This window comes from Xiphophorus hellerii, chromosome 8, assembly GCF_003331165.1.
Source record: "Xiphophorus hellerii strain 12219 chromosome 8, Xiphophorus_hellerii-4.1, whole genome shotgun sequence".
NCBI classification, from domain to species: Eukaryota; Metazoa; Chordata; class Actinopteri; order Cyprinodontiformes; family Poeciliidae; genus Xiphophorus; species Xiphophorus hellerii.
The window spans coordinates 7,158,736-7,174,698 of record NC_045679.1 but is presented as its reverse complement, the minus strand read 5'-3'; the positions used below and the strand labels follow the sequence as shown (position 1 = coordinate 7,174,698).

The window sequence follows — 15,963 nt, the reverse complement described above, 5'->3', positions numbered from 1 at the left end:
CAGGATGAGTGAGTAAACATCTCCATCGGGCCTCAGATTTGTCTCGACACGCCGCCCAGCATGACAGACGGGCTGAGCCACGAACAACCACGGAGAAAAAAGATGTGAGACGTTTTCACGCTTGTCCTGCTGGGAAAGTTTTCCAAAGAAGTGCAGCTTGTCGCTCATTCCCGTCTTTCTGCTGTCAGGCTCTGAAAGCGGTCAGAATTATTATTCCTGTTAGCTTTTCCCCTCACCAAGGAGAGAGCCGTCAGCTTGACAAGCGAGCCAGTTCCCAGTCTGTCTACTTCATTTGACAGGAAAATAAAACGACAAATGAATACAAAGTGAGCATATATTTTTAATAAGACTATCTAGGGCAGCAAGAAAGTATAAAAATCATTCAACTGAATGAAATACTTAAAACTTACAGAGATTCTGAAGAGGTTTTACCAAATGAGTCAAAGGAAAATCTATTTTTATTGGTGCAAAGATGCTTTTTATTGCTGGAATATTTCTGAAGTTAATTCCCAGCATGCAAAGGGGTTGTTAGGATCCTCAACTAAAAGGTGAGGTAAGGTAAGCTTATTTATGTAGCACATTTTCAGAAACAAGGCAAGTCAGAGTGGGAGAAATCTTTGGCTTTTACCCCAACAATTTATTTATTTTGTTATTTTAAAATGTAAATGTTTCTAAAATCAGGTATTTTCATCAGCTTATAAGATTAGGGCTACAGCTAATGATGATTTCAGTTATTAATTATTCTGAAGATTAATCTATTATCCTGATGATTAATTGATTATTCTAACGATTAATCGGGTTGGGGTGTTGCATTCTGTTTATTTCCCATTTAACCTCGTAAGCCTTGTTTATACAGTATTAGAAATACATTCAAGATGCAAGTAAACAAAAATTTCAACTCATTTTCTTAAACAAGTAAATGCACATTTTATTGCTTAAAAAGCAACAGCAGCATTCCTTTAGTAAATGCTTGATTATTTGTGGCAAGGATTGCATCTGCAGCTAAAAAATACTTATTTTAATTACTTATTTTTTTCTACTTGGTTTGATATAGAACTATATTGTTGATTATTTTTGGGATCACAAATTAACATTTGGACAACAAAAGGTGCTTAATTCATTTTTTTTTAATTAAAATTTGAACCAGTTGAAGTTAAAACTGCAACTTGAGGAGTTTTGGGTAAAGCATATTTACAGATAAAAGTTTTTAATATTATTTTTCTTCTTTTTAGTTTTACATTTTCAACTTTGTTATTTTTCTACAGTTTAGCTCCATAAAGGAGGCTTTCGTAGCTCATCCAGATAAAATCATGGAAATATGAGTGGAAATATTCGAAAACTGCCCAAACTTTGTTTAAAAGGTTTTGGTTTTTCCATTGATTATTTGGGTCATTATGCAACTGGGCCAGGTACCATTAATCCAGACCAGATTAAGCAGATTTAAAAAGTGAAGAAGTTACTGGGGATTTTGAAACTTTTCCACAAGGCTGCTGATTGTTTTCATCGCTTTTAAAAACAGGATCGACTTTTAAATCCTGCATGTTTGTTTCTGGGCAGAAAATGAATCATTCACCTTGTTTTCTCCTCACCATAATCTCCTAATCAAGCCTAATCCCTTCCTCTGGTCCCAGCAGCTACTGGCTGCTGTTTCTCTGAGCTTACAGCTGAATTTCACTTTCATCTTCTCTGGATCCGGACTCGGTCCCCGCTTGCCTCTGTCCGGGACGTGATTGGGACGTAAATCGCTTTATGCTGGAAGAGTGACTCTTTTCTCCCCGACAGACTCTGTGTCTCTTGCCTTTTAATTTGATTGCTTTCTGACTTAAGGAGGGTGTTACACGAGAAGAAACAGTATAGCTGGGGATAATTCAGTTACATACAGTCGTGTCTTTCTTCTGCGTTTGGTTAAATAAACCACAGCTGAGGAGTCGGACGGAGCTAGCTTCATCTCCAAGCTGCTAGCATGCAGGTTTCCACCCAGGATCAGCCAAACGTTTAGCTTACTTTGAATATTATGCTTCAGTTTTCAGTTGCTTCTGCCTTTTGTAACAAAAAATTATTCACTTTATGATGCTGCATTTACACCAATCCCATTTAATCCACTTTAGTCAAAGTCCAGTCCGTTTTTTCTAGAAAGTCCGGTTTGTTTGGGGAAGTGTGAACACGCAATTGAGACAAAAACCGCTAACTCTGGTCCGCCTACAAACCTCAGTCCCGGTTCAGTTGGGGTGAACTCTTTACTGGTTCAAACGTATGTGAACGCCAAGCGGACTGGAGACCGCTCCAAAAGCAGGAAGTGGACTACAGCGCAGGGCATTCTGGGTAAATACAAAGAAAAAAGCGCGCTAACTAGAGTTAGCAGGAGAGATAGTTTGTGGTCTACAATCGCTAAAATCTGATGCTACTCCATTTATTTTTACATTTCATAAAGACGGAAGTTGCGCTGAGGGTCTTCTTCACAGGTTTTTGTCATTTCCTTCAGTAGTTCTTGATGCGGCGCCCCCACAGGCGAGGAGGGGGAACAGCTTTTTCAGACTGTTTGACCGTGCAGCATGAAAATGCAACAAATGTTGCAACTTTGCCTCTGAATGGAACCGAGTCAACTGGATTATTATGTGGGGGAAAAAAACATTAAAATTATTTTCCTGGTTAAATAAAAGATGCATACAAGCAGAACTTGATGATATGCTGAAAGAAACGTTTTTCTACATGTTTGGCATTTATTCTGTAGAACTAATCCCACCAAAGCCTGCTGTTTTTTAATTGTTTAAGTGATTTTTGCACCATTTTGCAGCAGAAGCCATGTCTATGACAACCAGCCTTTATAGTAAACAATAATCTAGAAACAATTGGCCCAGATCTTCTTCTTCTACAACTTATATCGCTTCATGGAAAGCATGCAGGGTTTGGATAACGATGCTCGATGAAACGGATTCAATTAAAGCTCTTTTAAACGTCCCAAAGGTCCGAGATGCAGAGATGCATGACGAGTTTCTAATGTAGGGCGATATTAACACCAGGCAGTTTAAATCAGACACTGAATAAAAAGACCTTCTGCTCATTTATGTCTGGAATTAAATCACACGAAAGTTTCTCTCTTTTAGGACGGTCAGAATCACAAGAATTTTTAATGACTTTCTTCAAACTTGAGCATTTGCAAACGGTAAACTGTGATTTTAAATTATTTATGATCACAGTGGCATTAGCTGTACTAGTTCCAAAATATAAAAACACATTTTTCTTGGTTTTGGGCCTTCGCCCTGTTTGAAAAGACAACCTCCGTCCATTCAAACCTGCACACAAACACAGGCCACTAAGGTTACCGCCTGCTACAGGCGTCCGGTTACACTAGAGCTTCCTAGATCAGTTCCTAGAAGAACTGATCTAGAGTTTACATTCTAGATGTAGAACATCCAGATGCTTCCAGATAACTTCCTCCGATATATTGGGGTGTTTTCTCCAAAAGGAGTCATGTTCAATGGCATATTAGAGCCAATGTAGAAAGAAAAAAAAGGAGTAAATTTCACACCAGAAAAAAATCTAGAAAAAAGTTAATTTCTGAGCTCCAAACATCAAACATTCGCAAGAAAAAAGTCTGAAATTTTGATAATAATCTCAAAAATTTTACAGAAATTTTTTTTTTAAATTTTGAACTCCAAAAGTGAAAAAAAAAATAGCAAGGAAAAAAAAATTAGAACATTTTGAGAAAATTTTCTAGAAAATAGCTGAAATTTTTTATCTCCAAATGTTTAAAATTTGTGAGAAAGAAATCTGAAATTTTGAGATTAATCAGAAATTTTCTATAACAAAAAAAAAAAAAAACTTTCGACTTTCGACAGAAATTTCCAAGTATTTCATGGAAAAAATTTTTGAATAAAAATGTCAGAGTTTTTTTCAAGCAACATTTTGACTTGTTGATTTCTATCTCAGGTTTATCTATAAAACATATATAAGCGACACAGTAGTTCAAAGTGCTGCACATCATAAAAACAAAAGTCATACAAACATAATCGATTATGAACCAGTAACAAACATTACATTTTGTCGGGTGCCATCAGAAATGTTGGTCAGTATTCCAGCATTTTTGGTTTGAAAGCAGCTCTAAACAGGAGAGTTTATAACCTTGATTAAAAGGAAATCAGTGTTTCAGCCGTTTTGCATTTTTATGGAACATTTTCCAGAAAACGTCTAGAAAATTTCGGAGATTATTCTCAAAATTTTAGAGTTTTATGGCAGAAATTTACTCCTATTTTTACTTCCTATACATTGGCCCTAACATGCTGTCATGTACATGAGATATGAGCGTGCAGCGGAGGAAAGAGCAGCTGTAAACAGCCTGGCAGCCGTGACTCCGACATGCAGCAGGCCAATGATTTAACCTCTTTGCGCCTCCAGGAAGTGATGCGTCGCTTGCGCTCTGCGCCGACTCACATCTGAGAACAATCTCATTTTTTACCCCAGAATCACATGTATGTACCAGGTATTACAGTTTCCTGACTTCCTCTGAACATTCAGAGTCACATAAAGATGGTTACAAAGTCAGCCTTCTATCACCTGAAGAACATTTTCCAGGCTTAAAGGACTAACGTCCCAGCAAGAACTCAAATACACGTTTACATTAACTTATCGGAAACCATTTGGGTAATTTTATGGCCAGTGAAATGCAGCCAGTGTTGACAAGCTTTCAGCTGTTTGTAGTTCGCCCAATCCGCAACTCCATTATATTAAAAAACACATTCTCGTGGTTTTTACACCACATTATACAACTTTCAGACTTCTTCACTTGTAATTTTGACAGAGATGGGCCCAAAAATTATACTTAAGTAAGAGTAGCACCACTTTAGCATATTTTTAACTCAAGTAAAAGTAAAAAGTAGCCATGCAAGACATTACTCAAGAGTAAAAAAGTATTTGGTCGAAAGTCTACTCGAGTACTGAGTAACTGATCACTTCGGTTTGAAAGCAGCTCTATAAAATATATCAATCGTTACATTTAAAAATTCAGTTGGACCAAAATATTAAGTTAAGTTGAAAGTTTTGGTGTTTTAAGGATGAAAATGATAATAATTTATATCAGTAACAAAAAATAACAAAATCAGGCAAAACAAAATGTTTCCAAATCAGTTACTGTCTATAAAAAAACGTACTAAACTTGAACAAAAACTGCAGGTTTGTGTCTGAGTTTGGTGAATTTTTGATTAAAACTTGTTTTTTATTCAGTGGGTAGAGAATCCAGAAATTTTACTCAAGCAAGAGCAGCGACTTTATAATAAAGTTACTCAAGTAAATGTAATTGAGTAAATGTAACTAGTTACCCAACTCTGAATTTTGACATTATTTCCTATCCATACTTGTTGGGAAAGATGCAACATGTGGCACCAGAGGCATTCCATAGTTTGGCATTTACAAACAGAAACACGTCGCCCTACCTTCACCGCTTCTGCGTGGGTGACTTTCTCGAACACTTTGTCGTTAACTTTCATGATCTGGTCGCCGATGCGGAGCCCCTGCTTCTCCGCCAGGCTCCCGGGCTCCACCAGGGACACGTAGATCCCGACCCCGTGCTCCGAGCCGCCGCGGATGCTGAATCCCAGGCCCTCGTTGCTCTTGTGGCGCTTCATGGTGACCTGCCGGAGCTCGCCCGGCGGCTCGTGGATGAAGTTCCGGCCGAGCAGCGGCACCAGCGGCGCCGCCGTCCCGTCGCTGCTGGTGCTGAAGCTGTCCGGGGAGCCCCGCAGCGCCACCTGGAAGTCCGGCGGGATGCTCGGCGACAGGTTCCCCGGTGGAGTCGGGCTGGAGCTCGGCGGGGGTTCGGCGTGGCCATTGTTCGCGACTAAATCCGACTTTAGGTAAAGCCCCTCCGAGGTGTACTGCTCGAAGAGGAGCTGGTCGGAGCGGGGGATGACCAGCCGCAGCATGGGCAGCAGCTGCCGCTTGCTGGGCGCGTTCAGGATCACGTTGAGGGTCTGAACCAGGTCGTACACGTTGCGCTTGGAGTGGTACACGTTGAGGCAGTGGATGAACTGCTCCCGCTCCAAGTCGCTGAGCAGCAGGTTGAGCGCGTTGTGCAGCTTCCGGACGTTGGCCGACAGCGTCCGGGCGCTGGAGGCCACTGAGTTGGCCGAGGAGCTGAGCGACATGCGCTCCAGGTCGGTGCTGCTCATCCCGGCGGTTACAGGGCACGCAGTCCCGGCTGGAGCGGCATCAAGACGGCCGGAGGAGTCCGATAACCCCCATAATGTCGAAGTTTATCCCAACTGTTTGGATAATCGGACGCTGTTACCTGGAGCTGGGAAACTTTAGTTTCCAAGCGGGTGAGAGCTGGAGAGCTTAGTGCGCCACGTCAGTGTCATTATCCGCCGTGTTATTTTCCACGGGGTCAGGTGGACACCGAGCCGCCGCTTCTCTGGTGTCCAGAAAAACCCAAACCGACCACAATTACATCGACTCCTTCCAGTTTAACAACAAAAAACTGTACATTCCTTCGCTCCAGAAACACAAAAAACTTATTTTTCTCCGGTCCGGCGGCAGGTTTCCGCTCCCAAAACGACCCACGGCGGAGGAAAATGTAAATCCACGCGTGAAAACTGAGCGGTGTCGGTTTGTAGGAGAGCTGCGGCTCCGCGTACCAGTCCCACTGACGTTACTACAGCGACTGAAGAAGCGTCTCGTGCCGTCATCTGTGCGGAAATGACGCAACCACACAGCAGCCAATAGGATTTTTGGTGACAAACTGCACGCGCTTGTGGCTGTGTGTCTAAATAATTCACGCTTAACTAAAGTACAACACCTGTAGGGCGGCAATGTCGACTGAAAAAGTTTACTAGAAAAAACTGAGAATTTTTTAGATTAATCTCATAAATATTCTGGGGAAAAAACAAGAAAATTTCTGAGCTTCAAAAGTCGAAAATTGTCTTTAAAATTTTTTTTAGATCAATCAGAATTTTTATTTTGAAAATTTTTTTAATTTTTTTGTTTCAAAAATCAAAGTTTTCCACTTTTGAAACTTAGATAATTAAATGTTTTTGAGTTTTTCCTTTAGAAAAAAATTTGACTTTTCAAACTCAGAAATTTCCTTCTTTGTTCAACAACATTTTTGAGATTAATCTAAAAATTTCAAAGCTTTTTCAGGCTGACTTTCAACTTTTAAAACTCAGAAATGTCCTTGTGTTTTCTCTATAATTTATGGGATTAATCTAAAAATTTCAGATTTTTTTCCTACAGAATTTCTGAGATTCATCTCAAAATTTCTTAGATTTTGGTGAAAATTTGCTTCTCTTTTTTATTTCTACGATAATCCTTTGTTGATTTTTCTTCCAGTTTATCCACAGGATATAATATATTTATAACAATGTTACTTTAATTATAAGCGAAAAACATACAACTCCCAACAATATTAAATAGATGCTACATATAGAAATAATCAAAGTCTACAAATTTAATCCCCTGTTGCAGTTGCACTTTTTCCTTCCACTCAACTTCCTACAAATACACTTGCACACTGCAGGTGTTTTCAGCTAATTAGTGGCTGGTTGTGGCACAGATAGTTTTCTATATCAATATTTTATTAGTTCCTTCATATTTAAAGCTACTGCTGAAACTCTTCCTGCTTTTTTAAAGCAGAAAGTCGAGTTTGTAAAGATTATTTAGGTCAGTTGAACACAGAGAATAAAAAACACAAGTTGCAAAATGTGCAAATGAGGGTTTAGGAAAATCAAATAGTTCTGTTGAAAGCAACTAAATGGATAGAAAACGAGATGGAGGTGAATGAGGTCGAAGCAGAGCCACACATAAAGTCAGGCCCTGAAAATGACACAGCGAAACTGTCAGCAAGCAGCAAAGATAAAACCCGCATCTGATAATGTGTGAATGATTTTAGAGGCAGCAGTTTATCTTTTAATGATTTCCAGCGCTAAATCAATCTTCTGCATCTATATAAGCTCTGAAATGAAGGAAATTTGGGTCAGTTTTTTAAAGTTCATACTATTAAGCATCTCAGATTAATTGATTAATTGGAGCGAGTTCCACCCACGCAGCTCTGTGGAGAAATATTAGAAGTGACAGTAGAGAAAAGACCTTGACCGGCCTGCAGAGCCGTTCGTTTCAAAGCGAATCAATCCTTCTGGGGAATCACAGGAACATCAACTTCAGCCCGGTTTTATCACCTGTCCTTCCTTCCGTAATGGGAAAAAAATCCCTGCTAGTCTGGTTTTTATAACGATGCATGCTGTCATGCAGCAAAGGTCTCTGCAGCAGGACGTAAAAGATTTGATCAATACTCACATGTAATCCTCTTACTTTTCACCAAAACAATAACAAACAGTACGTTATGATTAGCAACTTAAATAAAAGAACAATAAAAGCAAAGGGAGACAGTTGAAAGAGCACTATAAAACTGACATGCTAACTTTTTCTATAACTATTTTACATCATTTAACAAAACCTCTGACACTACACTGAGTTAAACCTTCCAAAATATACAAACTGTAGGCAAAATAGTGGGGGGAATATTAAACAAATAATAAAGAACATGATCCTAGACCAGGTTCTGTCGCCTTACAGTCCTTGACTGTCTGCAGAGGGAGAAATTACAGTATTTATCAAGAGCTAATGATAAATTACTATTCTAACATGGTATTTAGCAAAAGCTAGCACTAAACGTTATAACAACATGGTATCTAGTGGACGCTAATGCTAGAGCGCTATACCAATATGACATTTAGTCATAGCTAATGCTAAAGTGCTATATCACCCTGGTATTTAGCACAAACTAACACTAAAGTGCTATATCAGCGTGGTATTTAGCAGAAGCTAATGCTAAAGTGCTATAGCAATATTGTATTTAGTGAAAGTTAACTCTAACGCTTTATACCAATGTAGTATTTATCAAAAGCTAGCCCAAACGCTGTAACATCATGTTATCTAGTGGATGCTAATGCTAAAGCGCTATAACAACATCGTATTTAGCACAAACTAACACTAAAGTGCTATATCAGCATGGTATTTAGCAGAAGCTAATGCTAAAGTGCTATAGCAACATTGTATTTAGTGAAAGTTAACTCTAACACGCTATACCAATGTAGTATTTATCAAAAGCTAGCTCAAGAGTTATAACAACATGGTATCTAGTGGATGCTAATGCTAAAGCGCTATAACAACATCGTATTTAGCACAAACTAACACTAAAGTGCTATATCAGCATGGTATTTAGCAGAAGCTAATGCTAAAGTGCTATAGCAACATTGTATTTAGTGAAAGTTAACTCTAACACGCTATACCAATGTAGTATTTATCAAAAGCTAGCTCAAGAGTTATAACAACATGGTATCTAGTGGTAATAAATGTCTAACTAGTTAAAGAGTTCTTAACAGTCGATAACCAAAATTTTAACACACTTTATACACATGACAGTTTAGAAAACAGCTAAGTAAATTAGAATTACTTCATTAAAGTCTGATAAGTGTGCTAAACGTTTTCAAAGTTAGCTTAAATGCTAAAGTGCTTAGCTCTGCTATTAGCGCAAAGAAATGCTGTATATTTAGCTGTAGCCTGAAAAAAAAACCTGTGAAAATGAACCAAACTAACTTCATCTCAGTGTTTTTGTTGCCTCTGGGTAGCAAAACTAAATCTGTCAGTACAGGTGTAAACAGCAGGGGGCTAACAATGCTGCGTGTGCGCTTCTCCGCGACTGATGAGCGTCATTACCGGAGCGGAGCTGCGGGAAACAATGGCGGGCCAAACCGCATTGTACCGGACAAACCCCGACACCGCACAACAAGCGGGACAAAAAGAAAAGAGACAGAAAATGATTTCACTGCGTGAAACCGGAGAGTGAGCGATGGAGGAACGAAGAGACGACGACAGACTGAAGGGGAGTGGAAAGGCCGCAGTAACCCACCCACGGAGCTAATTACACCGGCTGTTGTCACGGTTTTTAATTTTCACAAAGCTGAACATCCAGTCCCGCCACGGAGTTACGGACAAAGACAGATTCTGTCATGCTGGCAGGACAATTAACGTGTTAATGAAGAGGTGACCGCTGTGAGCTGCAGAGGATGTGCATGTAGCCGGCAGCTCGGTACTTTGACTAGAAAATATTCCCCCCACTTCCAACATGAAGAGCTACCTACTCCTAATTAAATTTCATGGTTAAGTGTAATCACTCTGGAGGCTTAGCAGGCCTTAAATACTTGGCCTAATAGGCTTAGATGGTAACCAAAGTCATCAGTTTTCATCAAACAGCTAAATCTCGGTCAAACAGATGTCTCTGAAATCCAATTAGCTTCATTGGTATAATTATTAACTGTTTTAGACCCCCTACTGAGAGTCTAACTGTGTTTCTCTTGGCCTCTTTTCAACATAAATGTTTTCACAAAGCTTTTTTAAATTCTAAATAATTTAAATTTACATAATACAATAACTCTCTGAAGAATTTGAATAAATATGAGAAAGAAAGAGACATTTAATTTCCTATTTTTGAATTTGAATATGCAAACTATTTTATCAAATTTGTTGTCGTTTCTAATGTAAATATCTTAGTAGACTTTAAATAAGATAAAATTAACTTACAAGTAGCTTTTTGGCAATATAAGAGTTTGATTTAAGGCAATAATTCCTAAATATTGAGCTTCACTGGCAGATTATTTCACTTATAACATGAGAAAAAATATTTTTACATATATGAGTCATGAAAATTTTGAACTTTTTATAATATTATTTTTTTGAAAACCAATTTATGGAAGGAAATTAAATTAACCAAACATGTGAGAACATAATCACCCTCCAACCTCTGAGAGTCGTCCAAATTTGAGCACTTTTTGTCAGATCATAGTTTAATACTTCAGCTGAGGTGAAAACAACCCATAACATTAAACATGAGGTTGTCTGAGAGTCCAAACAAAAAGTGAAAATGCCGTCCACAACCTTCAGGAGTCGGAGATAAAACCGTATTTTACCCTTAAATGAAGATTTTTTTTTTTTTTACAAAGAGAATAATCAGATCTAAAGCAGGAAAATATTCTTAAACGTTTCCATAATTCTCTTCGGTTTCCTAATGAGACTGAAAACCACAAACCCCTAACAACTACAAAGGGATCCTGGCTGGAGAAAAACATAAAACCAATTAGGGGTAAATAAAGAGAAAGCCTGAGCGATCTTTTATAGAAGTCCAGTTAATTTGTTTCACTTAGCTGAGAGATGAAGGCATGTTTGAAGTTTCCCAGACAGAAATCCCTCTGAGTAACGCTGCTTTCTGTGAGTTTGGAGTCATTATTTTTTCTTTTCCACCTGTGATCCAACGGCAAAACGATCTAAAAATAACCCGCCGTGTTCGTTTGCGACCCACAGTTTAATCAAACGAGGGATCAGAACACCGGTCCTGCTGGGCAGCGCCGTAATGGCAGCTCACACACACACACACACACACGCACGCTTAATGGTGGGATAATCTGAGAAGAGACGAGAGTCCACCATCAATCAAAACCAGCTGCAGAAATCTGAATGTTCAGATGACTGCCAGTCAGATTGGCAGCAGGCAGCACCTGAATCGACCTACAGTGAGAATCTAAAAGCCAGAAAACGAGAAATTGATCCCAAAATCAGTTTTTGAAACACTTTACATCCATTTGTATCTCGTTTTCTGTCTAATTTTTCACTTTTTTGGCGGTTCGATTGCTTATGTGAACGCCAAGTGGGCCAGAGACCGCTCCAAAAGCAGGAAGTGGACTACAGCACAGGGCATTCTGGGTAAATACAACCAAAACAAACGTGCTGGTCCAGCGTCAGTGGGAGAAATGTCTCATGGCCTTTTGCTAAAGACAAAAGAGAAATCCTACAACCGCTAAAATATGACGCTACTCCATCTGTTTACATTTTGTGAAGGAAGAAGTTGACCTCAGTTTCTTCTTCAGAGGCTTTTGTGCCGTTTCCATTAGTGGTTCTTAGATCGGCGCCCCCCACAGCTGAGGAGGGGAACAAGATTTTCAATTAGTTTGGATTGCTTTGAATATTCTTTATTAAAAAGTTACATTTTTTGCATTTTTTGAAATTATTTTCTATTGAAAATGTCAGATTCCACTGAACAATCATTAATTAATAAAAAAATGTTAATTTCTTTTGTGTACAAAAGTTTGGTAACTTTTTTCAGCAGCCACTGTACAACAGTGAAGCCAGCTGACCAAATGTGCTGGAGCTCAGCTTGGGTTGTTAGGAGACAAGCGGAGTTCCACTGGGGTTACTAGGTAACGGCGCAGTGCCTGCTGATTTGTGACTTAACAATCAGGAAGTTTTTGAAACGGCTCATTTTCCAGACACCAAAAAACTTTAACTTATTGCCAAAAGAACCTGTGGGTGTTTTGGAACTGATTTTAGAAGCTGTAAAGACCCAAACTGAAGTCCAAAAATGTGTAAAATGTTAATTTTGCACAATAATATAAAATAATTTTATGAATCTAAGCTAGATAAGCTAATTTGTTTGGTGCTTTTGTGTCTCTAAAGTTTTGTTTAGTTGAAACAAAAGCAAAAATGGCTCTCTGGGTTGAAAAGGTTGCTGACCCTTAGTATAGAAGGCCTCAGAAAAACATCTGGTGGGCTGGATTTGGCCCCTGGACCTTGAGTTTGGAAACCAAAAACTTAACCAATTGTATAAAATATGATAAATTTTCTGTATTTTAATCTTAATCACAGATCTAGCTTCTCCAAAGTGTGAGGGAGTTGTTCAAAACGCGTAGCGTCATAAATAAGATGATTTTTGGCCGGCTGCAGCTGCTTTCGCGTTATTTTATGCCTCATCTGGGAGACGTGGGCTGACACGCCGCTGATGGATGGCGGCTCACGCCTCAGCCAGGTGCCAAGGTCTCTGGCGTCTCAGATGAGTCTGGCTCTCCTGAGCGGAGGATCCGCATCGGTCGTGGATCATCGCTGCGCTGACATGGAGGAGACACGCCAAGAACGGAAAGATGGAGGGAGGAGATGGCCACAACGTCTAGACTACCATAAAACCAGATCAGATAAAAAAGATCTGGGTTTGTTTATCTGTCATGTCTTCAGAGAGAATCGCTTTTATTATCTGAATGTAAAAAAAAAAAAGCTGTGCTGTATGTTATGGCAGGAAAGCACCTGGACTCTCATTACAATCATTAGAAGATGCACCTGGTGACCTGAGTACTGCACCAGCAGGGGGCAGCACTCAGACTTTCTCTCACTAACTTAACAGAACTTTTTGTATTTTTACTAGTTACTATTTCTAAGTCAACATTGCATGGCTGAAAGTTTATTTCTTATTTTTGGTCAAAGGATGTTTAAAATTGATTAAAGAAAAATATATCATCTTGACTAGGCTGAGCCGTTGGTACAGAAACAAAGATGGCCGCCAGACCAGAACGGAGGAGGAGAAACTGTCCAAACGGAGTCCGTTCTGAGGTGAAAAATGCAATTCATGTGGTTTTATTTTTAATATAAACACTCGACAGGCCTCACCTTAATAACGCTTTTTTATTATCAGTTAATCATTAGAAATTAAAAGTAGTTTGATCAATAAATCCCTGGTTAATATATTGTGCTTAAATGTCGTTCAGGATAGTCTCTGTTTAATCTACATAACTGCTTTGGTGACGTTTTTTCCGCCTGATTTTTGCTACTTTCTCTAGTTTTCTCTTCTTCAATATCCATTTTCCAGATCCGTTACCAATCGATGCACCAGAATCAACCTGACCGCAAAAACGTGACTATACTGACATGGTTGTGTGAGGCTAACAGAAACCCTTAATAAAAGCAAAACCGTCACTGAAATGTTTTATCTGACCTCTGAACGGCGTGAAATGCAAGCGTAATTGCAGGATCGATACGTTGAAAACAAAGAGTGAATTTGCAGAAACAGTCTGTGGGAGTTAAAGGAGCATTTTATCAATAATAATCCAAAGCGACAGCAGCACTTTGCATGTCGTCCCTTCAGATTTGATGGTTTATCGACTTGTTTCTGTGCATTCAACAGATTGGCAAGTGTTGCATTTCCTCCTTCAACTCTCATCTGAAGCAGCAACAACATTATCTGTTTTCTTGTTAAGGTCACAGGATGAAAACAGACCGTTATCACGGTTTTCCCTTCAAAATAAACATATTGATATTCAATTAGCAATAAAATAACAGGATTGAAATCGTTGAACAGGTTCTGCACATCAAATCTGTTACTTTTGGGAAACAAAATCCAGCATTCAGCTCATTTACTGAGAGTTTCAACACATTTTTATATTGTTTCTGCATTTTTATGACAATCTGAACAATTAAGTAAAATAAAAGTCTGCATATTTTATCTGCTTGAACCTTGAATTATGAAAAAATGTGATTCTCATTTGCGATTAATCGATTAACAAATTATTTAAATAATCTTGTTAATTGATTATCACACATTGAAATGCAGCAAACGACAAGAGAAGAAGAACATCTTCCAGGGCTGGAAGGATTAATCAGATTAATCGTGATTAATGGATTATCAGCTAATCATCATCAACTAATTTAGTTAGTGATTAATCGTTAACTGGAGTACACACACAAAAAAGGGCCATTTACTAAAAATGAAAACATATTCAGAGCAGAAGTTAAGCAAAAAATTGCACAATATATATATATATATATATATATATATATATATACATACATTTTGCAATTAGAATAAAAAAAACATTTGTTTTGTTTTAGATAAAACTCTTTAAGTGGCAGTTTTAGCTTCACCTGGTTCTGATTTACTATAGGCAATAAAATGTTTATTTTATTTATAAATGTTAATATTTTTAATTTGTATATTTTAATATATATCTAATATTGCATAAAAGAGGTTTAGGTGGTTCAATGAAATAGTGTTATTTTTTATCCGATTAATCGTCAGAATAATCGCTACATTAATCGTTAATTTTAGTGCTTTATTGTCGATGTGAATTTGGATATTTACCATCAAAAGCCCTGCAATTAACCTAAAAATATTATTCTTGCAACTTCCTTTAAACTCTAGATTTAAAAAAACCTAACATCTGTGTTATTTTTTTGCTCAGACATCAACACAAAGCACATAATGAACAGTCTCTGACGTGTCAGATGCTTTGTGAGCTGGAGATGCAGCGCCTATCTGTGCCAAATGAGCTCAACTGTTGCCCAAAAGCCATTAAAAACCCATCAGTGAGCCGCAGTGCTGGATGTTGGCGGCACAAAAACTCGCTGCAGCATCTCGGTGTCTCCATTTAAGGCTGAAAAGAGCCGCAGCGTCCAGCTCAAGTGAAATTAAAAGCCTCATCAGAGGTTAGATTTGTCCTTTTCATCACGTAAAGAGGCGTTAAAACAAAGTGCTGAGATTTTACGTAGATTTCTACTGGAGAAACTAGCGTGGGAAAAATTTAGATACATATTAGGACATTTCTTCGTCTTTTCAAGCTTAATTTAACACATTTGCTGGTCAGTTTCACTAAATCAAAATGTTCTTTAAGTACAGTAACCTCAGATTATTAGACATGTTTGAATTAACAACATTCTTAAATTTTATTTGTAATAAATACTCAGTTTAGGGCTGCAACTAACAATTCTAGTGATCGATTATTCTGACGATTAATCAATTAATCAGATAAAAAATTTTGTAGATTTTTCATTTAACCACTTAAGTCTTTTTATACAATATTCAAATTAAAGATGCAAATACAGTTAATTTTTTAAATACGATAAACATTTTATTGCCTAAAATGCAACAGCAGCAGGTGAAGCTAAAACTGCCACTTCAGTAGATTTGAATGAAAGATATTTAGAGACAAAGTTTTTTTTACATCTTAAATGAAAAAAATATGTATATTGTACAATTACTTCTCTGAATATGTTGCTTTTTGAGTTTGTTTTTTGATTAGTTGACGATTATTTAAATGATCACGATTAATCTGTAAAATAGAAATTAAATAAATAATTCCAAAACAATTTAATGAGCCAGAA

The 15,963-nt window shown here is 38.0% G+C and overlaps 1 protein-coding gene across 3 annotated transcripts in view; it reads right to left on the bottom strand.

The window, feature by feature from the left end:
- whrna (whirlin a) overlaps positions 1-6,668 on the bottom strand; it is a 141,984-nt gene extending 135,316 nt beyond the window's left edge. The window contains exon 1 of one of the 3 annotated variants that reach the window (XM_032570212.1): positions 5,430-6,668. In XM_032570212.1, the coding sequence (XP_032426103.1) occupies positions 5,430-6,164 (735 nt within the window). In that variant the 5' untranslated portion in view covers positions 6,165-6,668. The remainder of the gene's footprint in view (positions 1-5,429) is intronic. The other 2 variants (XM_032570213.1, XM_032570214.1) reach the window with 2 other exon arrangements.
- Between the last annotated feature and the right edge of the window lie 9,295 nt (positions 6,669-15,963).